Below are 19,260 nucleotides of genomic sequence, written 5' to 3'. Positions count from 1 at the left end.
AGTTGTTTATTTGGTTGACTCATAAACAGATAGATATTTTGATTTTAGTTATTTTCTGAAAAATCGTTACCGAATTGAACTAAAATTTTAGAATTTTGGTTAAATTTCAGTTAGTTCCACTCGAATATTTGAATAAATTGATTCGATTTGAAATATTAGAAAATCAAACTAACCAACTACATAACGCCTAGAAAAAATCAGAATCCCTAACCGATGAACTGAAAACCAAAATTTCTAGTTTAGTTCAGATTTTACAGACCTACTACGAGCTAGTTTCTATAATAATGGTCACACAGTGACACTACGAGACAAATATGAATTCTGATGCTGAGAATATTGTTCATCTTGATGTCCGAGATAGAGTTTTCATTGATACAATAAACAAGCTGTGTTTCCGTGGATATATATTTGATTAACAATTTAACATGGAAAATAATATGATTTCTTTAGCAAGTGTTATTTCATATATGATAAATGTATGTTATATCATGAATTCATGATGAACTTGTTTCTTTTGGTCAAAACATGATGAATTTTTCTCATTAATAAATATTATAACAACGGTTTATTAATGTAAACGACAATATTGTTATAAATCAAGTAATCAACGTCCATAACCGGCCCGTTCCATAAACCGGTCCATACCAAGAGAGATAACCGAAACTCTAGAGAGAGGAGAGATAGCAGTCGCATGTCATAGAGGAGAGAGAGAGGCGGCCACAAGCTTAGAGAAAATGAAACCCGTAATCTTTCCATTTATGTATTTAGTAGTTATCCTAAATCTAGTAAGATTAGGATTTGTACTATTTCTATTTATCTCTTCTTGTAATCCTTATATAACGAACCTCATATTATGAAATAATAACACAGAAATATTCAGTCTTTAACCTTCCAATTACAACATGTTATCAGCACGATTGTTCTCTGCAATCTAAGCTAAAAACCTAAAACCTTAAAATCCCTAACTCAGCCGGCGACCACCCTAAACCCTAAGGCGTTTCCTGTCCGTCTCAGACCTCGACGATCAGCTCAACTCCTTGGCGTTCCCTGCTCGTGTCCTGACGTCCTCAGCCAGCTCGTGTTCGTGATCAACCAGCTCGCACCAGACGACAATCAGCTTCAGCTCGCAGACGAGTGCAGCCGGCGAACGTTCCCGGACGATCAGCGATCAGACAGCATCCGTCTTGCATCCGAGGTCCATCCGTTCTCCCTAGGTGGTCCGGCTCAACCCTACAAAGACTAAGGTATACCGCTAATCTGAGAACGTTATGATCAAACCCTAAAACCCTAATCCATTATTATGGAATTCTATGATCTTGATTAAACCCTAAAATCGGTATAACCTAAAAACAACAATCTCATAACTAGCAATTGAATCGATTCCAACTAGAACATGATTGATTGTTTATTTGTTTCTAATCTGAAGTTATGAAACCCTAATATTGGAATCGAAACCCTAAACCCTAGAAACTTGAATTCGATTTTAATGGTTCTTGTTTTGATTGTTTGATTGATGATCTGAGGTTATAGAATTGATATATTGATTGTATAATCTGAATCTTGAATTTGAATCCTAAAGGCCTTGAAACCTTGATCACATATTGCTAAAATCAACTCCTAGCATTGTTTAAATCAAAACCATAATTTCATAAATAAGAAATCGAATTGGCTAAGGTTGTTTGCATAAGTTATGAAACTGAATTTGAATTGCATTCGTCTTGTTTCTAAATATCGACCAGCATATAGATTTTACAAACTTGAATTGTTTGCATCACAAAATTGTATGGCTGTGTGGCCTGATCTATTTGTTACTATGTTGGATCCGCACCATGGTCGATTAGATTGATTGAAACATGATTGTAATAAGACTTGATTGTGGCCGATTTTATTTGATTGACTTGCGGCCACATGATCACATTCTGAAACCCTAAATTTCGAATGACAATGTGATTCAGATGTAGAAAATCTCAAACCTAGACTATGCTGGCCTTAATCTCTCCGGAGACAACTATTTTCAATGGGCACTTGACACAAAGATTAACTTGAGGTCAAAGGAACTAGGTGATACTATCATCAAGGGTAACAATGAGACTGATAAGAATCGGCACAGGGCTATAAGTATTATACGCCACCATCTCATTGAGGGTCTAAAAGATCAGTACCTCACCATGGAGAATCCACTAGACCTTTGGACCGCTTTACAGCGTAGATATGATCACCAGAAAACAGTGCTATTACCAAAGGCTAGGCATGAGTGGAAGAATCTCAGATTCATGGACTATAACTCTGTGGATGAATACAATTCAGTATTGTTTAAGATATTCTCAATGATGAGATTATGTGGTGAGGAAGTAACCGAGAAAGAGTTGCTTGATAAAATATTATCCACGTTCCATTCGACGAACGTGTTGCTGCAACAGCAGTATAGAGAGAGAGGCTTTGCCTCATACACTGATCTGATCTCGTGCATGCTCCTGGCCGAGGCTAATAATGAACTCCTGATGAAAAACAGTGAGATGAGACCCATCGGAACATCAGCATTACCAGAAGCCAATGAGGCTGAAAAGAAAGATCCCAAAGAATGCAACCACGTCCATGATAATAAGAAGTCACACGGCAAAGGCCGTAGTAGATTCACGGGATGTGGCCATGACAGCTATGGCCGCAAGGAAACCACAATAACCGTGGTTGTGGTTCCAGCCGTGGCCGAGGCAATTATGGTCGTGGTCGAGGTGGCATATCCAAACCGTCTTACTCGACCAAATCAGCTTGTCACAGATGCGGGATGGAAAACCATTGGGCAAAGAATTGTAGAACCCCTAAACATCTATGTGAGCTCCATCAAGAGAGCCTTAAGAACAAGAACCCAGAAGCCCATATGGTTCATGATACCGGGTATGATGTTGATGATGATTCCGACCTTGAAAGGGACGACCTCTTGGATTTTGAGACTTCTGATTGTCTCAAAGACTAAAATCGACATCTTGTCTTATTGTTTTATGAATTGCTTTGATTTTATTGCTATTATATCTTGCCTGAGTTTGTTTGATAATGTGAATGATTTTATTGATACAAAGAATTGCCTGAAGGGCATTATAGTACGGGTATAGTAGCCTAGTAAGAAACTATGGCCAAGGCATTGCCTTAAAAGGCATTATATACACCCAATAATATGTGACCCATTGTGTTATGATAATATATTTTCTAAATAGAAACAATTGCCAAACAAAAAGAAACAAGTTCCTTCACATTTTGAAAGAAAAATCGCCTAAGACCTTATAAGAAAGTGGTCAAGACTATACATGTGTACTCTACTGATCAAAACTGTGCTACTGATCAGTATGAATAAGAGGCAAGAGCCGTGGTGACTATACTCATATATATCCCACTAAATTTTATACACGATATGGGAAAGACCGGATTAGCCATCTTGGTCCACAACTGATGAAAAGGTTGAAATTTGAAAGGCACAAAGAGCTATTTCCATTAGAACTCAAGTTGTGAAACATGTACACAAAGGGAAACTCATTAAGGCTTTATTATCCTAAGCACCACGAAATTATAGTATGTTCATGAGGGGGAGAGAGGATAAAAACCCTAAATCCATGATCACACTACAAATTCGTGAAACATGGTCTAGAACCATGATATAAACGGCTTGGCCGTGTTGTGCAGGCTTGGCCGCACAGTCCATTACCTATAAAGGTTCGGACATCCATCCTAGAGCTTAGGGACATTATGGATTTACATGTATAAAAAGTTCAACTACATCAGGCCATATAAGTGAGCATATATATTCTCATCTCAGATTGAATACGGGTCATAAACCAGACATACATCATCTTAAGAGATTTTGAATAAACCACCACATACATATGTGTGCGTCTAAGATGGAATCTCAGAAAAGGGTTGAGAATATATGTTGGATAAGAGTATGACTTTCTCCACGAATTCAAAGAGACTGTGAGCCAAAAACATGGGTGATCAAATAGTGGTCAGGTACGGATTGCATGACCAAATGGATCCGGTTATCCAACATTATGAAGAAAAAGTTATAAGCTGGTATAAAGAGCAAAGAAAGAATGATAAGAATGAATGGTATCAACCATCATGGTCTTGGCAAGATCCTCGGATTAGAACTGTAGACGTCCAAAGAAAAGGTTATAAAAGGTTAGCTAATCGAGATGCCAAACACTGACCCGAAAAGAACAGAATGACTAAGTCATAACCAGCTTAGCACCAAACGAAATCTGATGCCCTTGAAAGAGACACAGTCAAGTTGCTATAGAGTCTATACAAGATAGACCAAGTGTTCCAGAAGATAAGGAACCTCGGAAAAGAAAGAATGGTGCATAGAATGACAATCCGAGGTTATAAGGAAACCATACTAGACATTGTGAAAAGGCTGTGCAACTACACATCTAAGGTACCAAACCATGTAGCTTGGGACGCCAAGCTACTAGGTAACAAAGGTCCTGGATAATAAGATCTTAAATCTATTAGATCATGTCTGGAACATAATGGAACCACATACATATATAAGTGTCGACACACATATTAAAGATATTTGTATAGAAATACATAAAGAGAATAGCACTTAAGTTTAAAGATATAAGCGAGGATCATGAGCCCACGAAAGAGTACTCATAAAGATTAAAGAAAAGATAACCGTGGGGTTTAAAGTATCTATAGAAGAGATGGGCGTATTGGCCATAGAAACGCCATCTGATATAAGCCAGTGAAATAGATGGGTCTTGTGAGGGAAAAGAAACCGTGAGATATGATACATGATCACGAGGTTTACAGGTGTTTATGTTTCCTACTAACAGCATTCGATCATACCTTGTTACACAAGGATACTCACAGAGACCATGGAACAGATTATAAGGAGATAAACTCCTATGTGGTGGGTGCTGCTACAAATTTCGAAATTGACAATGGTCTGGTCATATGAAAGAATTAGATTCACATATAAAGATGTAGTAAGCAGCATATGGATCACTGGATGAAAGAACAGCATTGTTCCTAAGCTGTTCATGGACTGAAACATAAAGCAGCTGCATATATTATGAAAGGGAGTTCTATAAGAACGATCAAATTCAGTCCATATGAGAATTTATAAAGAAATTCGAAATCCCTTGTGTTTATACTAAACCAACCTAAAGAGAGGTTTATACAGATTATATATTAATCCGTAACCCTAGCATGAACCGACTAGATCATAGTACGGGCTAGTAGAAAAGAAAGATCAGCCTAAAGAAAGGTGATTGCCTCAGCTTACTATCTCAATAGCATGATCTCCGGATTGACCAATCCGACATCAGATCCTTTAGTAAGGATCCGGCATAGCAGAATAGTTTGCTACTGATGTTACTCTCACATGACATTGCCGTGAGGCCGAGAGAATACGTTTAAATCTATCCCTCTCGATCGGATACCAATAGGTTGCAGTCCATAAGAATGTACAATCAAGATCCATGACCTAATAGATATATACCAGTGCGTGGTATGGTCCAATGGAAAGATATGTCATAGGACGCCATCAAGAGATGGATAAAGGACTGCAATGTCCGAGATAGATATATATATATGGTATTGCCTAAGGCAAGAAAGATCGATGACCATATGTATGGGTCCATGAGTATATTCTGGCCAATAAGCCATAGTATGATAAAATTATAAAGCCATTGATATACATCCGTGTATAGAAGATACACCAAGACATAGGTTCATGATAACCATGTTTAGTATATTGTCCATAAGTACTTAGTTTGTCCGACCAAAGTAAAGAGCAGTTGACAGTAGACGATCACGTATATACCATTGACACATGCAAACACGATTTGCAAAGACCCAACAGTGATCTCCGAGGACAATGTGGTTCACATTGTTTAGCACACATGCTTTACCGGGACACTCGATGTCAAAGGACATGAGAAACAACCTAAGAGGTCGAAGTGGTCTAGTTACGGCTTAGTAATGAAACTGGCTGAATTCCCCACCTGCATGTTCAGGACAGTTCACGCATCAGATGCGTAGACTAAAGAACTTCCACTGAGGTTCACATCAGAGGGAGTAGTGTGTGTTGTACTATTTTTCCTTCATCATAGTTTTGTCCCACTGGGTTTTCCTGATAAGGTTTTAATGAGGCAACGTGAAGCGTATTACGAATCATGTATGGTTATGGCATCCAAGGGGAGAGTGTTATAAATCAAGTAATGAATGTCCATAACCGGCCCGGTCCATAAACCGGTCCATACCAAGAGAGATAACCAAAACCCTAAAGAGAGGAGAGAGAGCAGCCGCATGTCCTAGAGGAGAGAGAGAAGCAACCACAAGCTTAGAGAAAAAGAAACCCTTTTCCTTTTCCCAGTGGATGTAATCTTTCCATTTATGTATTTAGTAGTTATCTTAAATCTAGTAAGATTATGATTTGTACTATTTCTATTTATCTATTCTTGTAATTCTTATATAAAGAACCTCATATTATGAAATAATAACACAGAAATATTCGGTCTTTAATCTTCCAATTACAACAAATATAAGTATATAACACTTTTTCATAACGAGTAATAAAAGCAATTTTTCAGTTATAGGCCCGATCTTCAATGCGTCGGTGGGACCAAATAAAGGCCCATGTAAGGTTGTGGTTGCAAACGACATTGGGACGTGGAATAATATGGTCAACTCGATTTGAGAAGTATGATGACAATTTTAGGCAATGGTGGGATACGGTGAGAGGTAGGAATAACATTATGTGTCGTATATTTTAGATGTATATAACTATTTCTATTCGAAAGGTCCCGATTGAACCAGGTAATATAATTATTTTTAGTATAAATATTTTGAATTTGTTTCGGATATACTGATTATTTTATAACTATTTGTATTCAAAAAGTCCAGATTGAACGAGGTAATATAGTTATTTTTAGTACAAATATTTTAAACATGTTTCACATTTACTAAATTTTTTTGAATATTTTTAGATTCTTATACACTAGAACCGAAAAATCTAAACCTGAAAGAACTCAACTCGAAACTCACACATAAATTTATAATATCCAAGTGAGGCATAATTTCAAAACCCAAAAAAAATTTGCTACTCGAAAGAAACAACATGAAACTGAATGTGTGTACCCGAATGACCATGCATAACTTATTATGTAAACAAATAACTGTTTGGCTAAACTAAGTGAAATTGAAAAAGTATTTTATTTAGTAAAATATTTATATAGTGTGAAAAATTAAGTGAAATATATGTATTACGTTTTTATTATTTTGATTTAAGTTATTATTTGTTCTCATAAACTATGTATTTGAATTATGTGTTTGGCTACGTAGTTTTTCACCGAATTAAACTAAGATAAAAAAATAGTTAAACAGACTAAACAAAACTTTTAACCATATGCAAAAGCCGATTATTTTACATTTATATTTTTATAATTTGTAAAAAGTTAATGTTGATTACTAACTAATAAATAAATATCTATAATATTATTATTATGGTAATATAATAAAAGATGTGATGTATTGTTAAGGTAATATAATTAATGAAATTGTTAAATTGAGTGAAAAATGCAATGAATTAATGTAATAACTTGTTAAAAAGAAGGTTAGTTCTATTTGTACTTCGGTTTTAATAATATAGATAGATGACATGGTTTCGTGACGGCTTCAGCTTTGACGGCATCTCAAAACGCCTAATAATACTATTGTATTTTTTGGCAACAAATATTAACTGCTTCTAAAATTGCATTTTCAGATTTGAATAAATAAATAACTATTTTCTTAAATTTTACATATGATTGATACTTCTTATTTTGTTACAAAAAAAGATTGATACTTCTCATTTAATTACATAACTAGAGGTTGATCTCTGCACCCGCACATGTATTTATTTAAATAGAATAAAAATATGGAATTCTCAAGAGCACAAAGAATGTAATGGTTGTACATACATGCATCCATACATGTGTTTGTTTTCGATTTGTAATATATAACATTTATGATAGATCGACGTTCTTAAATATGTTATTTGTTGGTTGTTCATATTGTGATTAGATACTAAACTAATCAAAATGATATTTTATATAGCATATTTATCAATTAGTAATTTTTAATTACATTAACCATTTTTATGTATTTATTTATAAATTAAAACACCAATTAAAATAAAATAGATAGATATGTTCCTAAATTTTTTTAAAACTAATAATTTTTTTTATAATAAAGAAAGATGCTTTTTATAATATTTAGTTAACAAAAAAAAAACAGCTTTCGTAAGAAGTAAATGAGATGAAATAGCTAGACGATTTTATAATAAGAAAAGGGGGAGATGTTTGACGGGGAAGACGATTTTGCATGTACATTTTATACTTGACTAAAATAAATAAAAATTTAAAATCATCGATCAATTAAATTATAACATTTTAAAAAAAAATTACTATGATTGACATCTAAGCAAAAACTACGTAAGTAAATTATTATTTAATATGCATTAGGAATAACTCTAGGGTTGTAACTGGTAAATTAATATGAAATTAGTAGAGTAAAAATAAATGAAATGTTAGAAATAGAATACAACAAAAATAGAATAGATTCATTCCATTTATTTATGAACAAATTTGTTATGGAATCCTTCTCTTTGTATTTTATCTATTATTTATGGAATTGATGAAATGAATATTTATGAATTGGAAAAAATCTATGAAATTAATTAAATCAATCATTTCACATCATTTTATTCTAAAAAATTACATTCAGGTTGCAACTTAGAATTGTTTTTTTCAGACTTGACTAATGTGGATACAAAGTTCATCTGCTCCACCTTTCACCAACCCTTCTCACTTTACGGTTCTCTTACCTACCCCCCCATCAACAACACCAAGCCCCACCACTCACACACATCCATCCCGTTAAATCTAACGCCGTTCAATATTTGAAAGCTTCACCAACCCCCACGCACCTAACGCCGTCCTCTTTCTGCCGTTAGCCTCACTTCTCAAACCAAACCAACTTCTTCCCTCTTATATAAAACCATCTATCTCTCACCAACATTTCTTCCTCAGCAGCGATGGATCTTCTCTTGTTGGAAAAGTCTCTCATCGCCGTCTTCGCGGCGGTGGTTCTCGCCACCGTGATCTCCAAGCTCCGCGGCAAGAAACTAAACCTACCTCCTGGTCCTATCCCCATTCCCATCTTCGGAAACTGGCTCCAAGTCGGAGATGATCTCAACCACCGCAACCTCGTCGACTACGCCAAGAAGTTCGGAGACCTCTTCCTCCTCCGTATGGGACAGAGGAACCTAGTCGTCGTCTCTTCTCCCAATCTCACCAAAGAAGTGCTCCACACGCAAGGCGTGGAGTTCGGATCTCGAACGAGAAACGTCGTCTTCGACATCTTCACAGGCAAAGGACAGGACATGGTGTTCACCGTCTACGGTGAGCACTGGCGTAAGATGAGAAGGATCATGACGGTTCCTTTTTTCACCAACAAAGTTGTGCAGCGGAACAGGGAAGGTTGGGAGTTCGAAGCTGCGAGCGTTGTGGAGGACGTGAAGAAGAATCTTGATTCCGCCACGAAAGGGATTGTGTTAAGGAAACGCTTGCAGTTGATGATGTACAACAACATGTTCCGTATCATGTTTGATAGAAGGTTCGAGAGTGAGGATGATCCTCTGTTTCTACGGCTTAAGGCCTTGAACGGAGAGAGAAGCAGGTTGGCTCAGAGCTTTGAGTACAACTATGGAGATTTCATCCCTATCCTTAGGCCGTTCTTGAGAGGCTACTTGAAGATTTGTCAAGATGTGAAGGATCGGAGACTATCGCTTTTCAAGAAGTACTTCGTTGAGGAGAGGAAGTGAGTAGTTTATATCATTCTTGTTCCTGATTTAGGGTTTTTGTTAAACTGACATTGTGAGATCACTGCAGGCAGATTGCGAGCTCTAAGGCTACGGGTAGCGAGGGGTTGAAATGTGCCATTGATCACATTCTTGATGCTCAACAGAAGGGGGAGATCAATGAGGACAACGTTCTTTACATTGTTGAGAACATTAATGTCGCTGGTAAGCATCCTTCTCGGTTACTTGTAGGATACGTAACCATCCTTTAGACGTCTTATGCTTGCTTGCGTAAGAAATGGACACTACTCTTTTGGGTGAATCCCGGTCAGAAAGTTTGGAGATAGTTATGTGTCTCGCTTAAAAGGAGGTGGTGATTATTAAGTTAGATGAACTTCCAACTTAAAAGTTAACAATGATAAATGGATCTAACGCATTTTCTTTATATATTAATTAAGATCTCTTCCAATGTCCGATTGTGGCTAATACTAATGTCTTTTATGTTTTTTGTCTGATGCTTATATCGTCATTTTGTTCTAAAACAGCGATTGAGACAACATTGTGGTCCATCGAATGGGGAGTTGCGGAGCTAGTGAACCATCCTGAGATCCAAACCAAGCTAAGGAACGAAATCGACACAGTTCTTGGACCAGGCGTGCAAGTCACAGAGCCTGAGCTTCACAAGCTTCCATACCTCCAAGCCGTGATCAAGGAGACGCTTCGACTAAGAATGGCTATTCCCCTCCTAGTCCCTCACATGAACCTCAACGTCGCTAAGCTCGCCGGCTACGATATCCCAGCGGAAAGCAAGATCCTGGTCAATGCATGGTGGCTAGCAAACAACCCTAACAGCTGGAAGAAGCCTGAAGAGTTTAGACCCGAGAGGTTTTTTGAAGAAGAGGCGCACGTGGAAGCCAATGGTAACGACTTTAGGTATGTGCCGTTTGGTGTTGGGCGTAGAAGCTGTCCTGGGATTATATTGGCGTTGCCCATTTTGGGAATCACTATTGGTAGGTTGGTTCAAAACTTTGAGCTACTTCCTCCTCCGGGACAGTCTAAAGTGGATACTTCTGAGAAAGGTGGACAGTTTAGCTTGCACATCCTTAACCACTCCACAATCGTAATGAAGCCAAGGACCTTTTGAATTTTCTAAATAATAAAAGATAGACAAGAAAATATGATTTCTGCAAAATGACATTTGTAATGGATGGTTGTGAGATATGTTGAATATTCAATGTTTTGTTTCGAAGGGGTTGTGAATGTCGGTGAAGGGTTGTTTCCATGATTGCTATAACTAGTGGTTCCCATTGTTTTGAATGTACGTCATTTGTTATAAATTTTCAGAATCCTTATGATTGTTAGTGTTATCAATTTGGAGTTTTCTTCCAACTTTAACTAGCGTTCGTGAGATCGCTTTCATTACCTACTAAACTTCATTACACAAGTTCTTTTAAAACAAAAATTCAGAATAGGTGTGGTCCGTGTGGAGTCGTTTCCTTCCTTGTAACCAGCCCTGTCCATTTCGTTGGGTTTCCCATTCCGACCATGTATGTCTGAAATTTTTGTCCCATTCTTGATCGTGTCCAAATAAATATCCGTTTAGACCTGTTTTTATATAATTTAAACATGTACAGTAAGGGTACACGAATGGATTATATTTGATAGAACCGTATTATATAAACTACGGAGAATTGAATGTTGTAAAAAATAAAATTGATAAGATTATATTAAAGATTAAGAAAAAATGATGATACAACTGAAGAGTTAAGATATTATTTTTTTTTTTTAACTTAAAATACGTCTCGTAGTGCGACGGTTCGATAACGTAAGGAGTTCCTGGATACAACTGCAAAAATATTTTGATTTGCGTCACTCTATCAGAAGCCTAAATTAGTTTTGTGTACTCACGAATTTAAAAAAAAAAAGAGAAAAGAGAAAAAAATACGAGGGATTGATTCGACGTCTATGTGTCTTGCCTTCTACACAAGTGCTCTCCTTTTATAATCAAGAGAAAGTACACGTTATGCAATTTAAGGAGTCAACTAACGTACACATCAATTGTAATAATGGAATTGATTTCCAGATCATACGTTAGTTTGCAAAGTAATATTGTGACTTTGACCAAGTACACAACTACTAACTACTAGATATCGTTATCCGCGTCAAGGCGCGGAGTTTTTGCATTTTAATCTTTTTTTGCCTTTTGCTTACTAATCTAGCATTCAGTTTTTCAATGTATTTTATCTTCACCATCTCCTCTTGTCTTGTTTACATTTGTTTTCACGTTCTGTCGTTTGATTTGTCTTAGTTTTGGCTTGTATAATAACTTAACCGTGCTCATTCTTCTTTCACTCTTTATTGATTGATATTTTTATCTCGCTTAGCTCTGTGTTGCCACTAATTTGCTGGAATCATTTTTCATCATTTGTTTCGTATTCTTTTCATAATCATTAACTATTGTCTTCAATCTTTTTTAATCCTAAAAATCCTACGTGTTCTTTTGTTTATTAAATCACATATTAAATATTGTTGAAACTGTTTATTTATTCTAATAAATCCTTACGTTTATAACTAAGATGATATGGATAAAAGACTGATTATAATTTAGTTGAAATTAAAGTCTAAGGTAGAAGTTATTAAACTTGCAATCCTTCTTTTTGTTATCCAAGATGGCTTTAGTCAAATCAATAATATTGATTTAGAAAACCCATAAGCTATTTCAATCGCAAACAACCAAAAAACAGGCGTATTTGTTATTGACGCTGGGACGGGTTTCCTTTACTATAAACATAATTGTTTGTCACAACTGTTAATAAACTCAAATGTGTTTACAAAAGCTACCCATATAAGAGATTCATACTCATTTATCTTCCTCTAGTCATCTCCTATGTTAGTAGCTATCATAATACGATCATCATACAAAGGATATATCTCTTGGTTCCATATAGAATATGCAAAATGATTGTTTTCTGCAGACTCCATGATCACTGAGTATTATAAATATCAAACTCTGTCTATGGTCTATTTATATGTTGAGGAAAGGCCTCGAAATGTAGCTTCCAAATAATGATTTCCAGGTCAACACATTGCATGTTAACCTCCACAATGGGATCAGCAGATCTGCAGATACCGCTACATGTCGAGTCGAACGCAGCTACACATATGTTCCCTGCTTGTGCCTTTCATTCACAATCTGCAATTCTCCCAAGAACCAGAATCAATGTTAAATGAGGTAAAAGTGTTAGAGTCACAACATACTTTGTATAGCTAAGCCCAATAAACCAAGCACCCAACGTAACATCCCCACTTGCCTATTTGTGCAGAAAATGACTTGATCATTATATAGTAGCACCGAGAAGTTAGATGAAGAATGAGGTATGAATGCAAAGTAGACAAAACAGTTAAAATCTTACTGATTATGAGAAATATAAGAAATTAATTCTTTTGAAATGGCGTATAACTGTCCAATAGCGTGACAGAAGTACTTGTTCATGTTCTCACCAAACTTCTAATTCTAAATGTATATATAAATCTATTAGAGTTATTACCAGCGCTCTGTTGCGATATTTGTTAGCTAAAATAATCCATCCAACATAATAGAAAAAAGAAACCAACGAAATTGTAAAACTAACCATCAGCTAAGATGCTTTTGATGTCCTGACACATTGCAAACTTAGTGATTTCACTGTCAAAAGCAACAAACTCAGCAGTCATATACATCCGAGACATTTATTTACAAACGGTTCCTAGCACAGAAAAAGCATATTATTATGTTACGGATGATAAGTTTGATGCATAAATACAGTTTAGAATTTTTTTCAAGTGAAAATTTGTGCCTACTAAATTACCTTACAACACCCACTGCATTGTGATTTTGACATGTTAAAGCTGAGAATCAACATTGGAGCTTGCGTTAGCATTTGGAACATAAAATATAGCACCATCAATTTCCAGTGTTAATTTCATTGACAATAGCTGTGCAAAAAAACTCTGCTAGTAAGGTAATCGTGATTAGTAATTCTTTACATCTTAGTGCCGTGCAACTTCAAAACGGTAGACACTTACAATCGACGACTCTCAAAGATGGACCGCAAACCATCTAATGATATGCTTACCTCGTCGTATAAGTAATCCATGTCACTTTCCTCCCACGGGTAACGTTGCTGGTGCAGATCAATTCCCTCCACCTCTTCCTCGTCATTAGGATGCTCTGCAATATACCCTCTGTAAGGTTCAAATTTATGTCGCTAGAATTATCAGAGAAAGAAATATAAAGTACCCTCCAAATCTTCTGGAGCATCGATATTTTCTTTATTCAATGATCTTCATTCAACCTAACAACCATCAAAATAAAAAAGAATGTGAGGCACATAATATTCAAAATCCAAGTTTAATGAATGGAAAAAAACTCACGAAGACAGAAAATGTCAAACACTTCTTCTTCTTTTACTTCTTGGCTCCCGTAAATGAACTGTCAAAGCCATCATTATTTGCAGGAAAAAAGATTAAACAAAGCAACTGATGAAAAGAAACAAATATGTTTCACAGCACATAAACTCTTCTTGAACAATCAGGCAACAGATAGTATGTCTTCCGTGTGACTCAGCTGAGTCCTCGATGGCATCCTGAATGACAAATGTCTTCTTTTTCTTCTTGGTTAGATCAAAGGGTGCAAGCTAAGGATGACCAAAGAAAATTAAAACCACACAATCATGATTTATCAGACAAAATAAAAGAACTGATGATGAATTTATTAAAAATAGGGAGATGTAGAGACTAAAGAAGATAAACTGATTCATGGAACTCAAAGAGTCAATCTGTGTTTCTTAGATCAGTCATGAATCGATGATTAAAAATTGAAAGCCCTAAACTTCCATTGAAGAGAACGCTCACAGACCAAAGAGGTCTATTGGACTTTTTTTTTAACGAAGCCCATTTCAAAACGTGAGTTATAAAGTATTTATTAAATCATTAGATAAAAAAAATTAAGTATGGGTTCCACAGAGAAAACCGAAGAAGCAAATGTTTCTGACCTTCATAAATATATATATTAGTTTCGGCCATCAATGTACAAAGTATCCTTTAGTTTAGTGGTATGTTTATAACTCAATAACCCGGGTTCGAACCACAGGCTTGACACTTTTTTACCCTTTTTAAAAGTGGGACCCACTTACCTACTGATGTGGCTGCTCAAGAATGAGGCAACTGACTCATTATATTATAGATTTTGCTTGGGTTTGTAATTTTTAAATTTAAATAAACATATAAAAATTAATATGAATAACTAAATAAGTTAATTGACATAATGTCCCATTAACAAATTTAAATTCAAACTCTAACCCAAATATCCAAAGTGATTCATTTGCTAAATATTTTATACTTATCCCAATTTAAAGCTTTATAAGCTTTGCATATCACTCACTTTGGACATCTATTTTTCATTCAACACAACTCCGATTTTGACAAGCAAATACACTAACTCATAGTGTTTACGGTGACGATTACATCATGCGCAAATTCTGATCTTTCCGACAGACGTTTCCGTCGAAAAACCCATCGAAAAAATGGTCCACACCACTTTGTCAAAAACGAGTTCCAACAATATTATGTAAAAATTATCTGTAATAACATATAATTTCCTGAGCTTTCTTGAAATTACCATAAGGCATACTTTATATCTTTTGAAGATAACTCTTGCTAAAATTATTCAAAGTTTAGGAAGAAAATTTAGGTAGGAAATTTCGAACCCCAGTCGCAAGAATAATTTATAATGTCTTAATCCAGGTTTGAAAATAGCGCATGTAAGACTTAAATAATAGAACACAATCACTAATGTCTCATGCCTTCTCAATATTTGATATATTTTGATGTCTAAACACCAACGATATTTAACCTAGGGCCGGCCCAGCATGCAATTCCTGAAATAGACATGCCTAGTTTCCCCACTTAGGATGATCAAAGCTCATCTGAAATATAGAACAACATATGAAGCTCAATATTTAGATGTCGACCAAAATCATCGAAATGGGCTGGGTTACATCGAACTAAAAGTCTAAAAGTGAGAAAATGGACAAGAAATTATTATATTTAGTCTTTTCTTTTAAAATAGGAGGACAAAGCGAACTTGAGTTTGAAAAGTACGACAAACGTGTAAAAGGTGACATCGAGGAAAATTATGTTTTAAATATAAACACAATATCTCTTTTTGCCAGGAAAGTAAATAATCACTGTGATTCTAATAAACAAATTAATAACCTCGAGTGATGTTGTAATGGACCTTCTCTTGGTGGAGAAGTCTCTCATCGCCGTCTTCGTGGCGGTGGTTCTAGCCACAGTGGTTTCCAAGCTCCGCGGCAAGAAACTGAAGCTACCTCCTAGTCCTATACCTATTCCTATCTTCGGAAACTGGCTCCAGGTCGGAGATGATCTCAACCACCGTAAACTCGTGGACTACGCTAAAAAGTTCGGAGACCTCTTCCTTTTCAAGATGGGTCAGCGAAACATAGTGGTCGTCTCTTCCCCTGATCTAACCAAGGAAGTGCTCCACACACAAGGCGTAGAGTTTGGTTCCCGACACAGAAACATGGTGTACGATATCTTCACCGGGAAGGGACAAGACATGGTGTTCACCGTGTACGGCGAGCACTGGAGGAAGATGCGACGTATCATGACGGTTCCCTTCTTCACCAACAAAGTGGTTCAGCAGAATCATGAAGGATGGGAGTTCGAAGCCGCGAGCGTTGTGGAGGATGTGAAGAAGAATCCTGACGCAGCTACGAAAGGGATCGTGGTGAGGAAGCGTTTGCAGTTGATGGTGTATAACAACATGTTCGGTATCATGTTTGGTAAGAGGTTTGAGAGTGAAGATGATCCTCTTTTTCTCAGGCTCAAGTTCTTGAACGGAGAGAGAGGCAGGTTGACTCAGAGCTTTGAGTATAACTATGGAGATTTCATCCCTATCCTCAGGCCGTTCTTGAGAGGGTATTTGAAGATCTGCCAGGATGTGAAGGACCGAAGATTTGCGCTCTTCAAGAAGTACTTTGTTGACGACAGGAAGTGAGTTTGGTCTTTTTGTGTTCACTTTTGCTTTTTTTTTTTTAAATTTATTTATGGATTTTTGAAACTGATCTTTGAGAAAGCAAACAGGCAAGTTGCGACCCCTAAGCCTACAGGAGTTGGAGGATTGAAATGCGCCATTGATCACATCCTTGAAGCTCAAAACAAGGGAGAAATCAATGAGGACAACGTTCTTTACATCGTTGAGAACATCAATGTCGCTGGTAACTTCCTTAGCCTTATTATATTTGGTTATCTGGTTCAGTATCCGGTTCATATATTTGAGATTCGGTTTTCTTGAACTAACCGTATTGCATTATCTAGGCCTAGGCAAAAAAAAATGTGAAACCCGATATCCAATCCGAACTCAAACAAAAAGAAAAAACTGAATCCATATCTTATCTGAGCTATAAAAAATACTGAATAGATTTTCTAGAGTAGTATAATTTTTTTTTTTTTTGTAACACCTAGAATAGTATAATTTATACCATATAAAATACAGTTATACCTGAAGTGTTAATATCTGAACCATGACAGATAACTCAAAACTAAAAATCCAAATAACCTGGAAAACCAGACCCAGAGATCCAAAGTAGTATCTTCAACCCTAAATAAGTTTTTCAAATACCAAATTCATACTTATTTTTACATGATATCTGAAAATATCTGATCCCATAATAGGTTTTAGATAGAGTTATTAAAAACCTGAAAAACTAGTCCGAATTCGAATAGCATCATTCTTTTTCATCCTTTTTTCTTTGCCAATTTCTTCCATGTAGGATACGTAATCAAAACCTCTAGGCTTTTTTGCTTGCATACGAAATTGAACACTACTATTTTGGATGAAACAGCAAACTAAGCCAACCTCCCAACTTAGCCATTAGTCTCTCTGAAAAAGGCTGAATTGTAATGGATATATATTCAGTTTATGTGATAGTTATTTCTTACGTCATTTGTGCTGAAACAGCGATTGAGACAACACTAACGTCTATGGAGTGGGGAATAGCAGAGCTAGTGAACCATCCTGATATCCAGAGCAAGCTAAGGAACGAAATCGACACGGTTCTTGGACTAGGCGTGCAAGTCACGGAGCCTGAGCTTCACAGGCTTCCATACCTCCAAGCTGTGATCAAGGAGACAATCCGTAGAAGAATGGCTGTTCCTCTCCTCGTGCCTCACATGAACCTCAAAGACGCTAAACTTGCTGGCTACGACATCCCAGAAGAAAGCAGAATCTTGATCAATGCCTGGTGGCTAGCAAACAACCCTGACAGCTGGAATTCGCCTGAAGAGTTTAGACCCGAGAGGTTCCTCGAAGAAGAGGCGCATGTGGAAGCAAACGGTAATGACTTCAGGTATGTACCGTTTGGTGCTGGACGTAGAAGCTGTCCTGGGATTATATTGGCCTTGCCCATTTTAGGAATCACCATTGGTAGGTTGGTTCAGAACTTCGAGCTCCTTCCTCCTCCGGGACAGTCTAAAATCGATACCTCTGAGAAAAGGGGACAGTTCAGCTTGCAGATCCTTAACCAATCCACAATAGTAATGAAACCAAGGGCCTTCTGAGAAAAGTAATTTCTGGCAAATGACTTCTTGTTATGTGAATGGCATTATAACTATGTTTTTTTTGTATAACCTGTTGAATATTGTGTAAAATGTTGAAGGGTTCGTTCCATGGTTGCAAGAATAAGTGGTGTACATTGTTTTGAATAAACATTGTTGTTATATCATTTTAAATTCTTAAGATTGTTGAACCATAGTTAGTAGGAGATGTCCAGATAACGTTAACGGAATCCTTTCTGAACCTTCTAATCCTCGATACAGAACTTGTGTTAAAAAAGAAACATTAACATTATAAAAATCAGTGGTTCGTGTAAAATAAATATATGACAATATATTATTGTGTTGTGTTTTAATGACTTGCAAGAGATTTGTATCCAACTATGAATATAACTTATCTGAATCTTATGATATATATCTAAATCAGTAAATCCTTATCACAATAAGATTTTCATAATATTCTTCTGTTTGTGATTTATAGACTTTATGGTGAACGGCCTTTAATAGTTGGTCCGCAAAATACATATCTTGCTTCCCAATATATCTCTAATAGTTCGAGCAATTTGTAGCATTTCATCCTTTCTTAGGAAGGTCATGGAAGTATGGTTGGTACTCCAATAGCACCACAGTTCGGATGGGGTTGACAAGATCAGTCTAATTTAGAATTTCTAATGGGCTTTTTAAAGCCTATTAATTTTTTCTCATTTGACATCCTTATTATATCCAAAGTCCAAAGTCCAAAATTACAAAGACCAAGTTTGACCACCCTGCTAAAAATTAAAACAAACTAAAAACAAAGAGGCCGA

The 19,260-nt window shown here is 36.3% G+C and overlaps 2 protein-coding genes across 2 annotated transcripts; both read left to right on the top strand.

Annotated features, from left to right (window-relative positions):
* Positions 1-9,048: 9,048 nt before the first annotated feature.
* Positions 9,049-11,087, top strand: LOC111205796 (trans-cinnamate 4-monooxygenase). The gene is made up of 3 exons (XM_048753963.1): positions 9,049-9,858; positions 9,930-10,063; positions 10,384-11,087. Exons 1-3 carry the CDS (start codon positions 9,074-9,076, stop codon positions 10,980-10,982), a joined length of 1,518 nt encoding a protein of 505 aa, XP_048609920.1. The 5' UTR covers positions 9,049-9,073; the 3' UTR covers positions 10,983-11,087.
* Positions 11,088-16,036: 4,949 nt separating this feature from the next.
* Positions 16,037-18,638, top strand: LOC106348399 (trans-cinnamate 4-monooxygenase). Its single transcript, XM_013788138.3, has 3 exons — positions 16,037-16,894; positions 16,985-17,118; positions 17,862-18,638. Exons 1-3 carry the CDS (start codon positions 16,110-16,112, stop codon positions 18,458-18,460), a joined length of 1,518 nt encoding a protein of 505 aa, XP_013643592.2. The 5' UTR covers positions 16,037-16,109; the 3' UTR covers positions 18,461-18,638.
* The last annotated feature ends 622 nt before the right edge of the window (positions 18,639-19,260 follow it).

Source organism: Brassica napus, chromosome C4 (genome assembly GCF_020379485.1).
Source record: "Brassica napus cultivar Da-Ae chromosome C4, Da-Ae, whole genome shotgun sequence".
Classification (NCBI taxonomy): domain Eukaryota; kingdom Viridiplantae; phylum Streptophyta; class Magnoliopsida; order Brassicales; family Brassicaceae; genus Brassica; species Brassica napus.
This window is presented reverse-complemented; position numbering and strand designations above follow the sequence as displayed.

Excerpts from the sequence above, each read along its gene's own strand:
- LOC111205796 (XM_048753963.1), top strand. The coding sequence starts at position 9,074 with ATGGATCTTCTCTTGTTGGAAAAGTCTCTCATCGCCGTCTTCGCGGCG. Across the intron at positions 9,859-9,929 it reads TACTTCGTTGAGGAGAGGAA|GCAGATTGCGAGCTCTAAGG; the intron begins GTGAGTAGTTTA and ends AGATCACTGCAG. Across the intron at positions 10,064-10,383 it reads TGAGAACATTAATGTCGCTG|CGATTGAGACAACATTGTGG; the intron begins GTAAGCATCCTT and ends GTTCTAAAACAG.
- LOC106348399 (XM_013788138.3), top strand. The coding sequence starts at position 16,110 with ATGGACCTTCTCTTGGTGGAGAAGTCTCTCATCGCCGTCTTCGTGGCG. Across the intron at positions 16,895-16,984 it reads TACTTTGTTGACGACAGGAA|GCAAGTTGCGACCCCTAAGC; the intron begins GTGAGTTTGGTC and ends GAAAGCAAACAG. Across the intron at positions 17,119-17,861 it reads TGAGAACATCAATGTCGCTG|CGATTGAGACAACACTAACG; the intron begins GTAACTTCCTTA and ends GTGCTGAAACAG.